This window comes from Taudactylus pleione, unplaced genomic scaffold, assembly GCF_031769625.1.
Source record: "Taudactylus pleione unplaced genomic scaffold, aTauple2 ptg000520l, whole genome shotgun sequence".
NCBI classification, from domain to species: Eukaryota; Metazoa; Chordata; class Amphibia; order Anura; family Myobatrachidae; genus Taudactylus; species Taudactylus pleione.
Window position 1 is genome coordinate 8493071 of NW_028284922.1, and position 23678 is coordinate 8516748.

Genomic DNA, 23678 nt, shown 5'->3' on the forward strand with positions numbered 1-23678 from the left:
ACTAGTGATAAAACAGAAACTAGGAAACAATTGGATAGTTGGATACATTTTTAAAATAGGTTATCCTATCAAATTATTAAGAGGCTAAAATGAAAGCCCTTAGTAAAAGCAGGGAATCACTAATAGCACCCAGAGAGAAAAACAACTTACACAGACAGTACCCTGAATTATTGAATATAACATCAAAAGCCGACACTTGTCGTCTCAGGTTAAACAATGGTTGCCAATGGTATCCACGGATCCCGATATGTCCTTACTGCATGGTACTCGGGTGATGCCCACTTACACCCGTAGTCGTAACATTAGGGATTTTGTTGTAAAAACTAATATTACATCATTCAAAAAGGTGGTTGCTTCAGATATTTGGGGTGCACCACCTGTAGCTATATGTTAACAGGAGCGTATGTGTTTCACCCCTACTCTGGCAAAAAATTTACTATCAACTGGCCCCTCACGTGTAGTTCACGTTTTGTAGTATACTTTCTGTCTTGCCCATGTGGCTTGCAGTACGTGGACAAGACAGAATGACAGTTTAAAGAGAGGATGGCTCAGCAGCGTGCTGCCATCAGGGCAGCTCTTGACACGGGTGTAAGCGACCAACCTGTAGCCAGACATTTTGCCCAATATAAGCACAGCATAGCCACTGTTAAATACAAGATCATTGATCATGTGCCTATCTCATTGAGAAGGGGTAATAGGTCCAGAAAATTGTTACAACTAGCGACTTCATGGATCTTCCGTTTAAATACTCTAGCCCCCCGTGGCTTGAATGAATCTTTGGGCCTCCAATGTCATATATGAAAGTATGTACATCGGTACGGTACATGCCACAAAGTGATGCAACTATTTTAGTCAGATTAAGACATATTTAGTACATTAAAAATAGTTAGTGAGGTTCTAGTTATAATTTTACCTATTGGGGCAGATGCCTGATTATTTGTTCCCATGAGCTATATTATGCTTTTTGTGAATTGTGCCCTCTCCCATACCTGTACATTATTTTGTAAAGATCTATATGTTACTACCACTAGCATTATTTGTTTATAAACTATATCGAGTTGTGGTTCCTGTCAAGAAAGGACGATTGTTCCACTGAAGTCTATGGGTTACAAGCAGGATTAATAGCCTCATGCTCTAACTTAATAATTATTGTATGGAGTCATTATATATGGTGTTTATTAGAGTGATTAGGCAATATAATTTTTAGTCCACTATCGGCCATCATGGATTGTTTTATTATAATATTTTTATAGTGCATAAGATTTATTTATAATATGTTGATAGGTTGCACACGACGTAGGTTATATTTAAAATATTTTTTAGGTGTCCGCGTCACATTGATAGGGTTTAGTTTTAGTAGGCACTTTTTGCACTTGTATTTTTCATATGTATCATATGGTTTTTTGTTTTTCACGTTTGATTTTTCATTTCTGTTTTTTGGATGCCACGATGTGGTAGCAGATGGACATCATATTCACAGAAGGGTATATATTTAAGATACACAGTTAATAAGGGCTCTTAGATAGTTTTATACACAAGTTGTCTCATTAGATTGAGATATTTACATAGATTCGTATTTATTTTTATTGGTATCATATTGATACTTATTAACTCGATTATGAGGATGCACATGTACACGGTATTAATTGAACTTGGGACGGATAGTTTTTTATGGGAGACCAATGCAACATTTTTTTAGATTATTTTATATAGTATTACACGATATTGATATATTGTGATGCCTTAACATATTGCTCTATATTCAAGCCAAATCTGCCATTATTGTCTTATATTTGTTTGTTTATATATTTTTAGATAGGATTCTAGGTTGGTTGATTCCTCCCAAACCTGCGTTCACTTTTAGACGGAACAAATCCTTGAAGAACATGTTTGCTCCAAGTTTCCTGAAAATCTTCTGAACAAACGAATATGGGTATTACCTGGCTTCCATCTCGACCATCGGGGTGTTTCAAATGTAGGAGCAATAGATGCAAGACTTGTGAATTCATAACTAACGGTATCAAAAATATCAATATACCTAATAGTGAGGAGATCTACACAATTAAAGATTTCATAAATTGTAACTCCAAGTTCGTTATATATGTATTCACATGCGGTTGCAATCTGAAATACGTGGGCAGGACTACTCAGTGCCTTAAAACTAGATTTATGGAACACCGTAGAAATTTTATTAATAGATTACCGTCCCACAGCATATCCCGACATTTTAATGAAATTAAAATGCTCTTGCAGGTGCTGCAATCTCCTGCACGCTGTTGTTGAATGCCGAAAATGTCCCGAAATTTTTCGGGCCACAGACAGCATCTCCTGCACGCCCCAGTCGTTTTTTAAAAAACCCTGCACCACTAAGTTGACTGTGTGAGCAAAACAGGGGATGTGTTGGAATTCACCCAGCTGTAATGCTTTCACAATATTTGTAGCGTTGTCAGAAATCACAAATCCTGAGGAGAGTCCAAGTGGGGTAAGCCATGTTTCTATGACATCTCTTAGTTTTTCTAAGAGGTTGTCAGCACAATGCCTCTTATTGAATCCGGTGATGCACAGAATTGCCTGCCTCTGAATGAGCTGGTGTTGTTTGTTAGATACTGCTTCTGCTGAAGACGATTCACGCACCCAGTGGGCTGTCACAGTTATGTAATCTTTAGTTTGCCCACTACCGCTTGTCCACATATCTGAGGTTAAGTGGACAGTGGGTACAATAGCATTATGCAGGCCAATAATTAGGTTCTGTTTAACATCCTGGTACAGCCGAGGAATGGCTTTTCGGGTAAAATGAAACAGAGATGGAATTTGGTACCAGGGACACAGGACCTCAAGTAACTGTGTAAATCCCACTGCATTAATTGCGGATATTGGACGCAGATCTAATACTAGCATAGCTGTCATGGCGTCAGTGATCCACTGTGCGACAGGGTGAGAGCTGTCATACTTGCTTTCCCTTGCAAGAGATTTAATAGTCAATTGTTTTTTTGGTAAACTACTACTAGTAGTCTTCTTGGTCCACTTCTGGGATGAAGATCCACCCCCAGCAGTACCAGCAGGCCTAGAGCTCACAGATTCTTGTGAGGAGTCCTGGAAAGGGGATAAGTCACCTAGCAAATTGGATGGACTACTTCTGATCATTACTGAGGATATTGTGGATGAGGGTGTTGGCGGAGGAGATTGCAGAAGCTTGGATCTAGTAGAGAGAAGGGAGCTAGCTGACGCTGGACTGCTAGTTGTTATTTTTTAGCACCAGTTTCTGATGTTATAAAATACTTGTCATGAGCTCGCTGCAGGTGCCGTTATAGCGTGGAGGTGGAGGTTCCTAAATGCTTTACGTCCCTACCTCTACTTACTGTGGTTCCACAACGGCTACAAATGGCTTGACAAATGTCAGGATTTGGGAAAAAATTATTCTAGACATAAGATGTGGATTTCTTGGTCCTATACCCAGGCATGACAATGGCCTTGTTCTTATCATGGCCAAGAGCTGCTTCCACTGGTGCCAGACTTACACAAAGAACATCCTCATCCTCAATATCCTCATTCGTGCCAGCGTCAGCTACAGAAATATCCCCCTCATCCTCTTGCAATTCCACGTTGACATCCTCAATTTCTATGTCATCAGCAATGCTGCTCATCCCCAAAAATACAAAGGGAGCAGAAACTGTGGAAGGTGGCTCCTCTGAAAGGTCAGGCTCACACATAGCACTCATGGACATACTTAGACTCTACTCAGGGATTTTTGACATTTGTGTTTTTGAACACACAGTTTGGTCTACTGTCTTAGCGGTTTAAAGTTTTATTTACACTTCTTCTAAACAGCTCTTTCATTGTCATCAGGAGAGGCAGAAGATGCTTCACTGACAGATGAAGACCCCCACTAAGAAATAAAGGCCAAGGTCTGAGCCATTCCTTTCCACTGCATGTGGTAAATGGTATATTGCCAATTTTCTGTTTTTCTGCAGTAAACTTTAGAGGTTATTTTGTGTTTACCCGGGTGAAATCTAAATTTTTTTATTTAAAATACCCTAATTTTATAAAGCCTTTACGCCCTCGAGCATCAGATTTTGATGATAGTGAATGACTGTTATTGTCATTATGACTGGTTCCAGCAGCTGCACTGCTAGCATTTTCTTGCTGCTTCTGCTCTATACTCGGTTGGTTGTCATGATCCATAAAGATGAAACCACACAGAGGGCTATGTCCCACAAAGTCACGGTGCTTGTATTTTTATACACAGAGGGCTATCTCCCACAAAGTCACGGTGCTTGTATTTTTATACACAGAGGGCTATGGTTCACAAAATCACAGTGCTTGTAATTTTACACAGAGGGCTATCGCACACAAAGTCACGGTGCTTGTATTTTTATACACACAGGGCTATCACCCACAAAGTCACGGTGCATGTATTTTTACACAGAGGGCTATCGCCCACAAAGTCACGGTGCTTGTATTTTTACACATAGGGCTATCACCCACAAAGTCACGGTACTTGAATTTTTACACAGAGGGCTATCACCCACAAAGTCACGGTGCTTGTATTTTTATACACAGGGCTATCACCCACAATGTCACGGTGCTTGTATTTTTATAGACAGAGGGCTATGGCCCACAAAGTAACGGTGCTTGTATTTTTATATACAGAGGGCTAAGGCCCACAAAATCACAGTGCTTGTATTTTTATACAGAGGGCTATTGCCCACAAAGTCATGGTGCTTGTATTTTTATACACAGGGCTATCACCCACAATGTCACGGTGCTTGTATTTTCATTCACAGAGGGCTAAGGCCCACAAAGTCATGGTGCTTGTATTTTAATACACAGAGGGCTATCGTCCACAGAGTCACGGTGCTTGTATTTTTATACACAGAGGGCTATCGCCCACAAAGTCACGGTGCTTGTATTTTTATACACAGAGGGCTATGGCCCACAAAGTCATGGTGCTTGTATTTTTATACACAGGGCTATCACCAACAACGTCATGGTGCTTGTATTTTTATACACAGAGGGCTATGGCCCACAAAGTAACAGTGCTTGTATTTCTATACACAGAGGGCTAAGGCCCACAAAGTCACGGTGCTTGTATTTTTATACACAGAGGGCTATCGCCCACAAAGTCACGTTGCTTGTATTATTACACAGAGGGCTATGGCCCACAAAGTCACGGTGCTTGTATTTTTCCACAGAGGGCTGTCACACACAAAGTCACGGTGCTTGTATTTTTATACACAGAGGGCTATGGCCCACAAAGTCATGGTGCTTGTATTTTTACACAGAGGGCTATCGCCCACAAATTCACGGTGCTTGTATTTTTTTCTACACAGAAGGCTATCGGCCACAATGTCACGGTGCTTGTATTTAAACACTGAGGGCTATCACCCACAAAGTCACAGTGCTTGTATTTTTATACACAGAGGGCTATCGCCCACAAAGTAACGGTGCTTGTATTTTTATACATAGAAGGCTATGGCCCACAAAGTCATAGTGCTTGTATTTTTATACACACAGGGCTATCACTCACAAAGTCACGGTGCTTGTTTTTTTACACAGTGGGCTAAGGCCCACAAAGTCATGGTGCTTGTATTTTTATACACAGAGGGCTATCACCCACAAAGTCATGGTGCTTGTATTTTTATACACAGAAGGCTATGTCCCACAAAGTCTCGGTGCTTGTATTTTTATACACAGAGGGCTATGGCCCACAAAGTCACGGTGCTTGTATTTTTATACACACAGGGCAATCGCCCACAAAGGCACGGTGCTTGAATTTTTATACACAGGGCTATCGCCCACAAAGTCATGGTGCTTGTATTTTTATACACACAGGGCTATCGCCCACAAAGTCACAGTGCTTGTATTTTTATACACAGGTGGCTAAAGTCAATTGACAGCCTACGTCAGTAACAAGGAAATCAACTTTCTCAACATCAACATTAAAATCGTTGATTCTGAAATACAGAATTCCCTTTATGTTAAACCGACAGATAGAAATACTCTGTTATGGTACAACAGCTTTCACCCAAGGTCCACAGTGGCGGGGTTGCCATTTTCCCAATTCATTAGAATCTGTAGAACAACTAGTGATAAAACAGAAACTAGGAAACAATTGGATACATTTTTAAAATAGGTTATCCTATCAAATTATTAAGAGGCTAAAATGAAAGCCCTTAGTAAAAGCAGGGAATCACTACTAGCACCCAGAGAGAAAAACAACTTACACAGACAGTACCTTGAATTATTGAATATAACATCAAAAGCCGACACTTGTCGTCTCAGGTTAAACAATGGTGGCCAATGGTATCCACGGATCCCGATATGTCCTTACTGCATGGTACTCGGGTGATGCCCACTTACACCCGTAGTCGTAACATTAGGGATTTTGTTGTAAAAACTAATATTACATCATTCAAAGAGGTGGTTGCTTCAGATATTTGGGGTGCACCACCTGTAGCTATATGTTAACAGGAGCGTATGTGTTTCACCCCTACTCTGGCAAAAAATTTACTATCAACTGGCCCCTCACGTGTAGTTCACATTTTGTAGTATACATTCTGTCTTGCCCATGTGGCTTGCACTACGTGGACAAGACAGAATGACAGTTTAAAGAGAGGATGGCTCAGCAGCATGCTGCCATCAGTGCAGCTCTTGACACGGGTGTAAGCGACCAACCTGTAGCCAGACATTTTGCCCAATATCAGCACAGCATAGCCACTGTTAAATACAAGATCATTGATCATGTGCCTATCTCATTGAGAAGGGGTTATAGGTCCAGAAAATTGTTACAACTAGCGACTTCATGGATCTTCCATTTAGATACTCTAGCCCCCCGTGGATTGAATGAATCTATGGGCCTCCAATGTCATATATGAAAGTATGTACATCGGTACGGTACATGTCACAAAGTGATGCAACTATTTTAGTCAGATTAAGACATAATTAGTACATTAAAAATAGTTAGTGAGGTTCTAGTTATAATTTTACCTATTGGGGCAGATGCCTGAATATTTGTTCCCATGAGCTATATTATGCTTTTGTGAATTGTGCCCTCTCCCATACCTATACATTATTTTTGTAAAGATCTATATGTTACTACCACTAGCATTATTTGTTTATAAACTATATCGAGTTGTGGTTCCTGTCAAGAAAGGACGATTGTTCCACTGAAGTCTATGGGTTACAAGCAGGATTAATAGCCTCATGCTCTAACTTAATAATTATTGTATGGAGTCATTATATATGGTGTTAATTAGAGCGATTAGGCAATATAATTTTTAGTCCACTATCGGCCATCATGGATTATTTTATTATAATATTTTTATAGTGCATAAGATTGATTTATAATATGTTGATAGGTTGCACACGACGTAGGTTATATTTAAAATATTTTTTAGGTGTCCGCGTCACATTGATAGGGTTTAGTTTTAGTAGGCACTTTTTGCACTTGTATTTTTCATATCTATCATATGGTTTTTTGTTCATTTTTATTTTTCACGTTTGATTTTTCATTTCTATTTTTTGGATGCCACGATGTGGTAGCAGATGGACATCATATTCACAGAAGGGTATATATTTAAGATACACAGTTAATAAGGGCTCTTAGATAGTTTTATACACAAGTTGTCTCATTAGATTGAGATATTTACATAGATTCGTATTTATTTTTATTGGTATCATATTGATACTTATTAACTCGATTATGAGGATAGACATATACACGGTATTAATTAAACTTGGGACGGATAGTTTTTTTAAGGGAGACCAATGCAACATTTTTTTAGATTATTTTATATAGTATTACACGATATTGATATATTGTGATGCCTTAACATATTGCTCTATATTCAAGCCAAGTCTGCCATTATTGTCTTATATTTGTTTATTTATATATTTTTAGATAGGATTCTAGGTGGGTTGATTCCTCCCAAACCTGCGTTCACTTTTAGACGGAACAAATCCTTGAAGAACATGTTTGCTCCAAGTTTCCTGAAAATCTTCTGAACAAACGAATATGGGTATTACCTGGCATCCATCTCGACCATCGGGGTGTTTCAAATGTGGGAGCAATAGATGCAAGACTTGTGAATACATAACTAACGGTATCAAAAATATCAATATACCTAATAGTGAGGAGATCTACACAATTAAAGATTTCATAAATTGTAACTCCAAGTTCGTTATATATGTATTCACATGCGGTTGCAATCTGAAATACGTGGGCAGGACTACTCGGTGCCTTAAAACTAGATTTATGGAACACCGTAGAAATGTTATTAATAGATTACCGTCCCACAGCATATCCTGACATTTTAATGAACTTCATAATGGAGATCCTTATTCCCTTAAATGTACTGCTATTGAGAAGATTCCTATCACCCCTAGAGGAGGGGATCGTTTTAGATCATTGTGTAAACAGGAACTATTCTTGATATTTAAGATGGACTCTCTCTTTCCGAGATGTCTGAACGAAGTGATGGAATTGAACTCAGGGCCTGATTCAGACCCGGACGGTATCTAGAATGCATTCGCTATTGTCGATGTTTGCTAATCTGCACATGCATATGCATCGCAGTGCGCATCCGCGAACTACACAATGCGTTCATTGACCGCTCGCCCAGCACAGCCAGCCCAGCAGAGTGAGTGACAGGAGAGGCCGTTTTGTGGGTGGTGACAGGGGCAGTCCAGTAAAAACAGTGGGTTGGATTTGCGAACGCAGGCGTGCCTGAGTGTTCTAACACCATTTTTGAGGCGTGCATAATTAACAGGCAGCGTCATAGTACACGTCACTTGCCTTTTTTTTACACTGATTTCCTCGCAATGCTTGTGGTAGGGCAAAGCAACCGCAAGCACTGCGTTAGCATCCGATAGTGTTCGATGTACCAATGTTTTAATACACTTCCTGGAGATGACGTGTGCTGGTGGGCGGCTCTGCCTGTGCGATTGGGCGTATGCTCAGACAAAGTGGCCGCTCGCTAAGACATGGTGGGCGTGTATGCCTTGGCGAGCGTTCGCTTCCCGTGGCGTCACTTTGACAAATTTGCATACGCATCGTGCGAGCGTATGCTCATAGCGATCGGGTCTGAAACAGGCCCTCAGTTCCTAGTTAATAATAGATCGCTCTTTTAAGCTATATGTATATTAGTTCCAAATACAGAATGTGTTGATTCATCACCAATATCACCTCTCCCTTTTCTCCTTCTTCCTCTGGCCCTTGATCTATAACCAATTTAGATGTGTTTGTCCACCTTTTTATATATATGTATTCATGTTTATTTATTATTGTTGTTTAAATTTTCTTTCATTGCATAGATAACATACACTAATGTATATGGATTTGAATTAATTATTTAGCCAGTATTTAATTTTTATTAGATATAATAAAACATATTTGTACCATGGTAGGAGATAGATGTGAATAATAGAACAACCCATTTTTTTTTTGTACTTTTCCTTTATTTGTGATTTCCTAACATCTACTACAGTTCAATTAGAGTCTATCTTAGAGGCAGTGTCCTACCGACATTCATCTGAGTTTGACACATACGTTTACCTCCAAACCATGATCTCATTTAGACAACGTACTTGCTGGATTATTGACATCATGTGATTATCCCCAGTACTGTGTTCCACACTGACGTCCGTACCACGTGACAGACGTAGAGATCACGTGAACGGAACGTCCGTGAATCTCCAGCATTTGCAGCATGTGATCGAAAGAAAATCACGTGAGCACTGCTGGATTATCAACATGCCGTGGAAGACTACCACCCAACGGTATTTCCTCTCCATATCCACGTGTATTTGTTTACATCACATGGACGGATGGTATGTGCTAGCAATCCTGGCATTAGAATAAATTAATAAATTGCTTGAATCCACAAATGGATAAGTCTGTCGACCTAAAGATATATATTTTAATGTTCATATTGATGTTTATATGTTTTTCATGCAATTAGAAGGCTTAAGTGCAACAGCTGCTAATCAGCAGCCATTTTTAGAATATGAGTATAAATAGCCTTTACAGCCAAACTACCAACACCTTTGATGAAGCTGTGATATGGACACAGCGAAACGCGGCAAGGATTTGGCTGTTACACTTTGCAATATTCTTCCTGATCCAACCTACCGCTGTGCATAGCAGGTGACGATCGTCACACCAGCCCACTACTGGACCTGTGCCCTGGGGACCTTACTGTGTGAATTGCCGTATCGCTATTTGGACACTGGACCTGTCCCATCAAGTCCTTCACACACCTGTGTTCTGGGGAGCCTATTGTGCATATTACATCCTTAATTACCAAATGGACCCCAAACTTTTCTGGATACTGGACTGGGTAAATATCTGGCTGGACACCTATCCTTAAATTATCAATATTCATTATATGGACATCTGAACTGGTTCTCTGTGCGATCAGGAATTATTAACTGAGATTAATGCAAGTTTTGTGTAAAAATGTATTTATAATTTTATGATTCTATGTTATTTATGTGTGATTTGGTTATATTAGCTAATATTAATATTAAAACCTACAATTGAATTTTATTACTAGAGCGCTGTTTATCCTTGTTTGTATATATGTTTAAGATACACAGTTAATAGGGGCTCTTAGATAGTTTTATACACAAGTTGTCTCATTAGATTGAGATATTTACATAGATTCATATTTATTGGTATCATATTGATACTTATTAACTCGATTATGAGGATGCACATGTACATGGTGTTAATTAAACTTGGGACAGATAGTTTTTTATGGGAGACCAATGCAACAGTTTTTTAGATTATTTTATGTAGTATTACACGATATTGATATATTGTGATGCCTTAACATATTGCTCTATATTCAAGCCAAGTCTGCCATTAATGTCTTATATTTGATTGTTTATATATTTTTTGTGTAATTTAGGTTACCACGGCAACATGTTGACACATGTGCTGGAGGCATCATTCTGTGCGCCCTTCTGCGTCACGGATGCACTAGCCACATGGGTCCTTCGTCCTACCTGTGTTTGCTGGAGTTCCGGGATCCAGGACGGCGCGGAGGATGCACTACATGTCCGGTGGGGTAAGGTATTCAAGTATGTTTGTATGATTTGCATTTATTCTTGTCATCCTGAAGAAGGGGCAGATGGCTCCGAAACATTGATGCATGTGATGCATGTTTAAATAAACAGCACTAATTTATACTGCTACTAGGACTCTGAGTGCCGCCTCTTTCGGATATATATATATATATATATATATATATATATAAACATAGTCATGTAACAAGCACGGGTGGCACTCAGAGACTTTTCAAGTTCAAACACAGAACCCCATGGCAGGGGAATTTATTGAGGTTCTTTGTTTGAACTTGAAAAGTCTCTGAGTGCCGCCCATGCTTGTTACATGACTGTATTGTGGGGGCGCCGACCGTCAGGGAGGGCACCGGAGTGGGATATTGCAGTGGAGTACTGGAGTGCCGGGGCATATGCTACATAAATATATATGTGTGTGTGCTTGTGGGGCCATGCACTTCTTCATAAACCCACGTCTCTTTTTTGCCAGACGCACCTTCCCTATTTCAAATATTGTGGGGGGGTTGCCAGGCGCTTACTTTGCCAGGGGCTCTCAGAACCCTAGATACACCCCTGCTGCCATGTGCTTGTTCCGCTGCTCCGTCGCTTATTGCAGCCTTTGGCCAATATGGGTAAAACAATATTGCAAGCTGTAAGGTGCTCAAAATTGACTGGAAATTAAAGTTATTGATGTTGATACTGTAGGAACAAAGACAGGCCCAAATTATATGATTTTAGCTGGGTTTTTTTTAACAATTTTATAACACATCCAAAATCGAAACAGAATTAAAACACTTGAGGGTGGGTTTGACAAAACCAAAACATGTGGGTCTGCACAAATCTCTACCTTTTAAGTAGTAATTTTGACATTTACCATATGGGAAGAATAGTTTTTCCCTTTTACAGCACGATATACACCTGAAAATATTATAAACTTGAGTCTATGGTTAAATTTGATACACACCTTTTCTTGTTTTATTATTGTTTATATTGTATATCTTAGGCAAAAACAAACGTGCATTCAACTCTAAATGAAGCCCAGAATGTCTAGGACTGTCCTGCCTAAAACCAGTCAGTGGCGACTCTTACCTACTATGATAAAAGAAGCTGCCAGTCGTGCTGTTTACTGGTCCTGACCCCTGAATTGCAGTGCCATGTCTCACCGCACGCTCTCTGCTAATCACACACTAGAATGTGACACTAACATTTTGCATGCAGTTACACTCGCACTCGCACACAGAATATAGGCATGCCACATATTTTAATCAGCAGAAGCTTCTTTGCGAATAAGATGCATTTGAAGGTAAAAAGTCGCACAAAAAGGTGCTCGGCGCTACTGAGTCACGCCACGGCATGGCGTGACTAGAAGGGCTGTTAATGCGCAAAGTAGTAAGATGTGTGTGGACTGTGGACACATCTGTACCTTTGTTTTCTCCACTTCCTAAAAGGAGGACCTATATTTTATTTCTATCTACAAACATGAATTAATATAGAATTAATTTCTGTTAAACTATTTACAAGTAGAATCTGTAAAAGCAATATGTGACTTGATTAGAGAATTTGCTCATGCCGTCTTCAAAAAGAACCTGACAGATTATGAAAAACTTACCATTCTGAGATAGCAGAGCAAATGTTTTGTTATTTTCTCTTAAATCTTCCAAATCCAATTTGAAGTTATCAGCTGTCCTGTCAATTTCATCCCTATTTTTGTTTTTTTCTATTTGGTCCAGTTCTTCACAGCACAGCTTCAGTCTGTACATTTCAAAATCATATTCTATGGAATAATGAAAAAAAACATAAGCATGTAGCCTTAAAAATAAGATTTTAAACTTATATCCTTTTCGCTAAATACACATTGGGATGCTGGATAAACTGGAATATATATAAGAAGTATAAAAAATAAGAGCTTGGGTACTTTTAATACCCTCCTAATACTCAAGTTCCCACTCTTCTGTACTCCATGACTGCTGGGGAAACTCCATATCATTATAGAAAAGCCCCAAAAACAGAACCAGGGTAAAGAATGGGAGAGGAAAAGAGATGGTTATTGCTCCCCAACAAAACATGAATATGAACATTAAACAAGAATATGAACATTAAACAAGGAGAACAGTAAAGAAGACCAAGAGCATAAATGGAGGGAGCCCAGTGTCCCCCAATGGATTCAGATATAAGGGGTTAAATCATACTTGCTGACTCTCACTGAATTTCAATAAGACTCCCTGAAAGAGTGGTGATCTCCCTGACTCCCTGGAGAGATTAGAAATCTCCCTGACGCTAGTCCACGTGGGTGCAACACAGTAATGGCATAATTTTTCGTCCTGACGGAAACATTGGGGAGAAGAATTAGAAGAATGTGTGCTACAAAAAAATGGGTAGTTGATGAATTACTATACAGGGGATGTCAAAAACTATGTAACTGCTCTGGGCCTCATTTACAGTTAGATGCAATACAAAATGTTATGATGCACCTCTAAGATGAAGCAGTACATGACCTATTCTGCCCCGCATGCATAGATGTTGCTTTCAGAACATCCATGAAATGCTTTTTCAATAGTAGGTAAGTATGGATTAAATATAATAGGGCAGCAGAAATGGTATAAAGGTTAGCATTACTGCCTCACAGCACTGAGGTCATGGGTTTGATTCCCACTACGGCCCTAACTATGTGGAGTTTGTATATTCTCCCTGTGCTTGCGTGGGTTTCCTCCAGGTACTCTGGTTTCCTACCACACTCTAGAAATATACTGGTAGGTTAATTGGCGGCCAACAAAAATTAACCCTAGTGCGTATGTCTCTGTGTATGTGGTAGGTAACATCGATTGTAAGCTCCACTGCGGCATGATGTGAATTTCCAAATATTCTCTGTAAAGCGCTGCAGAATGTGTGTGCACTGTATAAATAACTGGTAATAAATAAACAAATATAAGAGTGGCAGATGAGGGAGTACCATCTTTTGTTAGTCAAACTGTACATTGTCTCTCATAAAAGGGGAGATGTACTAAGCCTTGTGGAGAGATATAGTACTATCCAATCAGCTCCTAACTACCATGTGACAAGCTCTGTTTGAAAAAATGACAGGAGCTAATTGGTTGGTACTTTATCTCTCTCCATGGCTTAGTACATCACTCCCAAAATGAGGAGTTACGATGTTCCCAAGGTCCCCAGGGCTTGTAAAGGGGACAATATCCCACTTGGAGTAGAATTTACCCAGGGGCGTCTTAAGAGAGGAGGGGGCCTCTGTGCATTCCCCATGCGGGGCCCTCTCCTCTCTACCTGGCAGCTGGCAGCTGCCTGACACGGCCGGCCAGCCACCACAGAATTAGTAGACTCTGGGCAGCGGCCATTTTCCGGTGTTCTGTGCAGCGCTGACACATACAGGTGAGTTTTAGATGATATGGGTGCAGGGAGTGTGGTGCGGGGCCCCCCTTGACCCGAGGGGCCCATGTGCACCGCACACCCTGAACCCATTATAGATATGCCCCTGAATTTACCCTTTCAATTATAAATGTGCTCCATATGTATATTCAATATGCTTGGCAACGTTAGTACTATTAGCTGCGAAATGTCTGAATGGCCTTTGTAATGGCGTGGAAATGTTAGCAATGGCACCACAAATCGCACCCTTCAGAGCCCGATCTCACCCTGGACTCATGAATTTTTTTAAGTAGCCTTACAAGGCTGCAAACAAAAGTCAGCGAGTCTGGAGGTACCATATGCAGATAGGATTAAGCATACTGTTTTATGCCCATGCAACATAGTGCATTAACGCAGAATGAGAGATGGATTATTCCCACCAGGCAGGACAGGTGCACTGTGTTTCTTCTACTGTATATGGTCCTCTATGTTGTCACATACCAAGTAAGTATAAATAGTTATGATGGGAAATTATAGGTAGAGTGTTGTGGTCCCAATATTTTTTAATTAATATTCCTATATTAATATTAGTGAAATTAATAATACCAGTACAGTTATGTGAACCATGCTGTGATCAGTTAAATTGTTTCCATTTGATGTAATATTGTTAACTTGTTTATATATTGTGTTCACATATGTGTCAATTCTGTGCTAATGAGATATTGACCTGTGTATGGTTATTATGATTTAAATGTGGTCAGGCAAATTATCAGTAATTCTCACAGGGAAAAGGTTATTGCAGGACACCCATATGTGGTAATGTATTCTTTCTCCTGCCCCCTTCCATTCTCTGTGATGGGAAGTTCCAATCAGTTGGTAGCCTGAATATATATATATCAAAGAATTTGATGTGTCGAATCACATAATAATTGCTCAGATTCAAAACTATCGGTGACAATTTCTTATTTCTATCCCTGAAAAACAAAATCAATTGGTCACCGAAAAAATAGGGAACGCCAATCACCCATGTCTCACAAATTATACATAGGTATGAGCCACTTATACGCCTTTCGCACACAGTGCAAAAACCCGTGTTTTTGCATGTGAACATGCATCGACCCGGGTATTTGCTATGTGTGAAAGCAAATGACCCACGTCGAAGTCCTAGGTCCATGACCCTGCTCTGTACCAGGTCAGGGACTGACCCGAAAAATTCATGGGTTGATAGACCCATGTATTTCCCGGGTCATCGGTCTGAAAGGGGTATTATATATTAATTTGAAATTCAAAAAACAAAGAGTTATATCAGAGTTTATTAAGCAGCCTGAAAAATGAGCATCAGCTGGAGAGCTAACTAGTATTGAATCTCCTAATTTACATTATAGCATTACATGAAAGAAACCTCTCAGACAGTAAAGTACATTCATGCAATCTTTCATACGTAATTACTGCAAATTAATAATCTATTAATATAAGCTACTTGTTTCTAAATGAACATCAATTAAACAGCTAATTAGTCTGATAATGATTGTTGTAAACAAACATAAGTAATTAAAACAGTGCTGCAATGGAATAAAAAGCATAAGGTGACAAATCGTCTCTCAATTAACCTCTGCTCAGCATAATGCAAACATTGTATATAATCCACCATAAAACATATATTTCAAAAATACCTTAAACAGCTAATCTATGGCAGTGGTCTCCAACTTGTAGCTCGCGAGCTACCGGTAACTCGCCGCCTTAATTTTGGTAGCTCACTCAGCTGCAGTACTGCCGAGTCAACAAGGAGGAAGGGACCTCTGATGTGTGCTCCCCCATGGCATCAACGCCATGGGTGGAACCACAGTGAAGCACGTCAGGTGCTTGCCGCAGCCTCAACAGCAGGGCTCGACAAAACCCGGGGGCCAGATCGCCATGGCGACCAGATTTGGCTGCCTGGCAACTAGATTTGCAGCAACCTCCTGCCGCTGCTTGTGTAGTGCAGACCGCGAGCGCGGTCCACACTACAGAGTAACAAACACACTGCCGCCGGTGGTGGCTGTGTGTTTGTTATAGCAGCCAATGAGAGTCAGACAGACTCTCATTGGCTGCTGCATCGTCCACGGAGGGAGCCGGCAAGAGCTCACTCATGAGCTCTGCCTTCCGGCTCCCCCCGCAGCGAGAGTGGGCCTGGAGGAGTGGACAGCGGCAGCCATCGGCAGGAGCGGGGGTCAGGTAAGTTGTGTTTTTTTTCGTGTGTGTAAGGGGCATTGCATAGGGGGTGGTTGCTACAGGGGGCACTGTATAGATGGGGGTGGCCACTACTGGGGACACTGTATGGGGGGACCACTACTGGGGCAATGTACAGGGTGGGGCCGCTACTAGGGGCAATGCATAGGGGGGACAACTACTGGGGGCAATGCATAGGGGGGACCACTTCTAGGGGAACTGATTAAAGGGGCACTACATAGGGGGGCCACTACTGGGGACTACTACTGGGGTCACTGCATAGGGAGGACTACTACAGGGGGCACTGCATAGGTGGGGGTGGCAGCTACTGGGGACACTGTATGGGGGGGCCACTACTGGGGCACTGTAGAGGGTGGGGCTGCTACTAGGGGCAATGCATAGGGGGGACTACTACTGGGGGCACTGTATAGGGGGGGACTACTACTAGGAGGACAACTACTGGGGGCAATGCATAGCGGGGACCACTACTGGGGACTACTACTGGGGTCACTGCATAGGTGGGACTACTACAGGGGTCACTTCATAGATGGGGGTGGCCGCTACTGGGGGCACTGCATGGGGGGCCACTACTTGGGCACTGTACAGGGTGGGGCCGCTACTAGGGGCAATGCATAGTGGGGACTACTACTGGGGTCACTGCATAGGGGGGACAACTACTGGGGGCACTGTATGGGGGGACTACTACTGGGTGGACAACTACTGGGAGCAATGCATAGGGGGGACCACTTCTGGGGGCACTGATTAAAGGGGCACTACATAGGGGGACCACTACTGGGGGCACTGTATATTGGGACTACTACTGAGTGCACTGCATAGGGGACTACTACTGGAGGCACTACATAGGAGGGACTACTACTGGGGGCAATGCATAAGGGGGACTACTACTGGGGGTACTGTATGGGGGACTACTACTGGGAGGACAACTACTTGGGGCAATGCATAGGGGGGACCACTTCTGGGGGCACTGACTAAAAGGGGCACTACATAGGGGGACCACTACTGGGGGCACTGTATATTGGGACTACTACTGAGGGCACTGCATAGGGGACTACTACTGGGGCACTACATAGGAGGGACTACTACTGGGGGCAATGCATAAGGGGGACTACTACTGGGGGCACTGTATAGGGGGACTACTACTGGGAGGACAACTACTTGGGGCAATGCATAGGGGGGACCACTTCTGGGGGCACTGACTAAAAGGGGCACTCCATAGGGGGACTACTACTGGGGGCACTGTATATGGGTACTACTACTAGAGGCACTGCATAGGGGGGACTACTACTGGGGAACAATGCATATGGGGACTACTACTGGGGGGCAATGCATAGGGGGGACCACTTCTGGGGGCACTGTTAATGGGGCATTACTGGGGGCACTGCATAGGCAGACCACTACTGGGGGCACTGCATAGGGGTGCCCAAAGCATATTCTTGCACCTGGGCCCACCACTCTAGTTCGACCACTGCTGGTGGTGGCTTTGCTTGCCCGGGGTTTTTTGGCTACGGAGGGGTGGTCTTTCTGGGGGTTGTTTGCATGGAGAGGGGGGTTAGCTGCTCAGTAATGTGGCTGTGGGTGGGTGGTTTACCTGGGGTACCCCGTTAGTGTTGTGGCCATGGGGGTTGGTTGCCCGGGGTGTAGGTGCTCAGTAATGCTGCCCCGGGGGAAGGGGGGTCTGGCTCCTACACTTTCATCCTGGCTCCTAGATTTTAGAAACCTTTGTCAAGCCCTGCTCTACAGCAAATCACCTGATGTGCTTCCCTGTGGTTCCACCCACGTCATCTACGCTATGGCGGAGTGAGTAACTCCCGCCCAGCCCTGCTCGAAAAACACACAACAGCCCTGCCTATATCTTTTGCTCCTCTACTGCACGTAGCTCCTTAGAGCTGGTAATTAACAGTGAAAAGTGCCGGTTCTTACATTTATTCACAAACTACAACAATATCACTGTAATAGTTAAACATTGTTTTTTTTTTTTAATTTTCATTAAATTACCTTCAATTGTTCGGTTATTAGCCAGATTTTTTTTCTACAATTTTAGTAGCTCTTCAAGAGGTTTCATTTTTCTAAAGTAGCTCACACCTCAATTAAAACTCACGTCCCTACAAACTACTTTTTTATACACCATTCCTGCAGCCCTTGCTCAATGGACCTGTGGACCGGAGGTACTTTTCTGTCCCATCCTCAACACTCTCTCATCTGGGTGATGCCTGTGACCTCTCCTGCAATGCCTACCAGGTTTACAAGGGAGACACGGCTGACTTCCCACACAGCAAAAGCGCTTACTGTTTCTCCTTTGGATGCATCCTCCACTCTCTTATGCCTTGTTCGATTCCCCAGACAAGGGAAAGTAGCAGTGGTATTCTCTACCCTGGGCTTTAATTATTTCCATCTAAGTTTATTAGTATGCCACAGCTGCCCTTTCAGCAGACATATCACATGTTATATTTGTAGACACTGCATAATAGAATAGTTTAGCTGTAAATTTACATGTTAGCTAATTATATGGGTCATTTTGCATACAAGCCCCTTGTTAGAGTCTGTGTTTGTTGTGGACCACGGGTGGTAACAGGAGTAGATACCGAAACAAGTTTAAACTGAAAGGTGGGTTGTTTAATATGAATGTTGGTAGACATTAGGGGTGTGCACCGGCCACTTTTCGTGTTTTGTGTTTTGGTTTTGGATCAGGATCTTTCTTCGTGTTTTGGATCTGGATTGGTTTTGCCAAAACCACCCTTCCGTGTTTTGGGTTCTGGGTTTTGTGTTTTGGATCTGTATTTTTTTGAAAAAAAGCATAAAAACAGCTAAAATCACAGAATTTGTAGGTTTTTCTGCTCCTATGCTATTATTAACCTCAATAACCTTAATTTCCACTCATTTCCAGTCTATTCTGAATACCTCACACCTCACAATAGTGTTTTTATGTCCAAAAGGTTGCACCGAGGTAGCTGGATGACTATGCTAAGCGACACGAGTGGGCGGCACAAACACGTGACCCATCTAGGCGTGAAACTGCAGTGGCAGACAGGATGGCATTGAAAAACTAGGCCCCAAACTGTACATAATGCAAAGAAAAAAAAGATGGAATTGTCCTTGGGCCCTCCCACCCACCCTTATGTTGTATAAACAGGACATGCACACTTTAACAAACCAATCATTTCAGCGCCAGGGTCTGCCACACAACTGTGGCTGAAATGATTGGTTCGTTTGGGCCCCCACAAAACAAGCTGGCAATTTATCTGTCCCTGCACAAACTGGCTCTACGGAGGCAAGATGTCATCCTCATCCTCCTCATCCACCGATTCCTCACCCTCTTCAGTGTGTACATCCTCATCCTCACAGAGTATTAATTCGTCCCTGCTGGAACCACAGGTCCCTCTGTACGTTCTGGAGGCTGGTCTCCCTGGAAGAGTTGATAATTCATTTTATGAACATCATCTTCTCCACATTTTGTGGAAGCAACCTCCTACGCCTTTCGCTGACAAGGTTCCCGGCTGCACTAAACACTCTTTCGGAGTACACACTGGAGGGGGGGCAACTCAGGTAAAATAGAGCCAGTTTGCACAGGGACCTCCAAATTGCTTCTTTTTCCTGCCAGTACAGGTACGGACTGTCTGACATGCCTACTTGGATGCTGTCACCGATGTAATCCTTTAACAGACAGACGCACGCTTGTCGCTGCTGCTTTAAGGATGCAGGTGCGGCTACAGCCCACACATTTCACAAAGACCGAAAAAAAAAAGAACAATATTTTTATTGTTTGTGTAGCACACTTTGAGGGTGTCACCACCCTTTAACAGACAGACGCACGCTTGTCGCTGCTGCTTTAAGGATGCAGGTGCGGCTACAGCCCACACAATTCACAAAGACAGAAAAAAGAAGAATATTTTTATTGTTTGTGTAGCACACTTTGAGGGTGTCACCACCCTTTAACAGACAGACGCACGCTTGTCGCTGCTGCTTTGAGGATGCAGGTGGAATCTAGACAGGATTTGGAACCGAGGACACACTACCTCCATCAATTGTCTAAATCCCACTGCACTAATGTCGGATACCGGACGCACGTCTAACACCAACATAGCAGTCAAGGCCTCAGTTATACATTTTGCTTCAGGATGACTGCTGTCGTACTTCATCCTCATCGCTAGGGACTGTTGGAGGGTCAATTGTTTAGTAAAAGTAGTGATGTTCCTACTTCCTCTCTGGGATGATGAACAACTCCCAGCAGCAGCAACAGCACTAGGAGGAAGTGGTTCTTGATCTTTCCCTATTTTATTTTTATCGGAGAAAGTTTGGTCCTCCATTTATGTTATATTGATATATATATATACGTGCGGCTAAAGCGCACACAAACACAGAAAATATTTTTTTATTTTTGCTGGAGAGTAGTGCACTTTGTGGGTTACACCACCCTTTAAGAAATGAGCCAGCCGGCTCTTTACTTATGGGACACAGGCGCACGCTTGGCGCTGCTCCTTTGTTGATGCACGTGCAGCCACAGTGCACACAAGTCACAAACACAGAAAATATATATTTTTTTGGTTTGGAGTGTACTTTGGGGGTTACAGAACCCTTTAACGGTCAAGCCAGCCGGCCCTTTACTTATGACACAGGCGCACGCTTGGCACTACTTTGTTGATGCACGTGCGGCTACTGCGCACACAATTCACAAACTCAGAAAATAATTTTTTTTTTGGTTTGGACTGGAGTGTACTTTGGGGGTTACAGCACCCTTAACGGTCAAGCCAGCCGGCCCTTTACTTATGACACAGGCGCACGCTTGGCACTACTTTGTTGATGCACGTGCGGCTACTGCGCACACAATTCACAAACACAGAAAATATATTATTTTTTTAGCACTTGGGGGGAGCACCCCTGATGGACAGAGCACCCCCTGGACAACACTACAGCACCCCTTTAGGACTGGGACACTGCACAGGACTTTGGAGTGGACACAGCCCCTATGGAGAACTGACTGCACAACACAGTCCAGCCAGCCCCTATGAACTTTGAAGTAGTGGACACAGCCCCTATTAACAACAGCAGCACAGTACAACACAGCCAGCCCCTATGGACTTTGAAGTAGTGGACAACAGCAGCACTACACTACACTACACTACACTACACAGCCCTAACTCCCACCCTCCCTCTTCACTGTCCACAGCCGAGTGAGAAAATGGCGCCGACGCGGGTACCTTATAAAGGATCCAAAACCCGCGAGACTCGGAAGGCGGGATGATGACGTTTTGCCTCGATTTCAGATCCGAGTCAGGCGGGAAAAGTCGAGCCTGATTCGGATCGGACTCGGATCGGGGGGGCTCGGGGGGGCTCGGATTTCAGAAATCCGAACCCGCTCACCCCTAGTAGACATGAACAATAAGATAAACTATAAACTAAAGTCCAGTAATAAACAAGCTAATATATGTGGCAGGAGGGAACTGTAGTGAGTGGGAATAAACGAATGTCCAGATAAGTGACAGAGATGAATGAGATGAATCCAGATAGACTGTAAGGGGTAAATTTACTAACAAACGAGATAGGTCGAGATGACCATCTTGGGTGATTTATTGATTTTTTTTTTCCCTGCTTGCAAATTTACTAAAGGCAAAAGTCGGATGAGTTAGAGAGAGATTTCTCTCATCTCACTCGTAAAACTCGGATGAGATAGCAATCTCGAAACAAATCACCATCGGGCCAAATCGGAAGTACTTTTCACCTAAAACCTACATCTCTCAAATTTACCAAAAATCGGAATGACAAGCTCGGGTGAGATAGGAGCAAACTCTCTGTCAAATCACTTTTCAAACTCTCAACCCCCCGAGCTGCGAGATGGTCAGAAACATACACAAATCATTGTGATTTGTGTATGTTTCTTTCTGTAACTGTAAAAAATAGGGATAAATTGAGAAAAAAAATGACATGAGGTCCCCCCCAAAACACTAACCAGCCCCGGACTTGCCAGCCTGTCCAGGTTCTTAACATTACAGGGAAAAAAATGTGTAGGGATCCCCTGTAATGTAAGAACCAGCACAAGGCTGCAGGGACAGAGATGGTTTTAAATATACGGCGAAAAAAAATGACGTGGGTTACACCGTATATTTAAAACCAGCCCTGGACCCTTTCTAACGAGGGGCTGATGCCACAGCCAGGGGTGCCTTTTCACCGGGCCCCCCAGCCGCAGCATCAGCCCTGACCATTAGTCAGCCCAGGCCAGGGATCCCTGGGGAGTTGGTTACCCCCCAATAAAGGGGTCACCCTCTCTAGGGCACCCCTGGCCTAGGCTGATAGCCCGGGGCTATCCCCGCCACCCCTGGGTGGTGGGTGGCAGGTTGATTGTGTTAGGTGAAGTGTAAAAAATAGATGTATCATCATTGTCTTTACAGTAGAACAGGTCCCAGCAAGCCTCCCCCGCATGCTGGTACTTGGAGAACCACAAGTACCAGCATGCAGGGCATTAAGGGCCCACTGGTACCTGTACTTCACCTTTAAAGAAATGGTTAAAAAAACACACAACACACCTGTAAAATAAAGCTTTATTACATACATGCATACACATACATACTCACCTGTTTCCAGATGTTAGTGTTTTGGGGGGGGGGACCTCACGTCATTTAAAAAAAAAATAACATTTTTCTCATTTTTACAAGGGTTAAAACACAAGCAGCGAGCACATATCTCACTGACATGTGCTGGCTGCTAGCTCGGGAGAGATTTGCAAAGAGAAAACACTGCAATCTCGGGTGAGTAATCTCCTGCAAAACGAGTTACTCGGGAGAGATATCTCGTTCTGCGTCACCATCGGCAAACTCGTTTAGCCTTGAATCGATTGTTGGTAAATTTGGTAAAAGAAAAGGGATTAAATCACCCGATTTGGCCGAAATCCAGCGAGATAAATCACTTTGAAAATCGGGACCATCTCGAATCTTAGTAAATTTAGAGTGAAGTGGATATCCTGGTATGTAGAATAGTGGCTGAGAGGGATTTCCGGTAATGCTGTGATGATGGCTGAAAGGGAAATCCGGTAATGCTGT

General features: G+C 42.6%; 1 protein-coding gene across 2 annotated transcripts in view; it reads right to left on the bottom strand.

The window, feature by feature from the left end:
• Nucleotides 1-23678, bottom strand: part of LOC148501326 (uncharacterized) — a 667086-nt gene that overhangs the window by 617380 nt on the left and 26028 nt on the right. For both annotated transcript variants that reach the window (XM_088450637.1, XM_088450636.1), the window contains exon 2: nucleotides 12671-12835. In XM_088450637.1, coding sequence (XP_088306763.1) covers nucleotides 12671-12835 — 165 coding nt within the window. The remainder of the gene's footprint in view (nucleotides 1-12670; nucleotides 12836-23678) is intronic.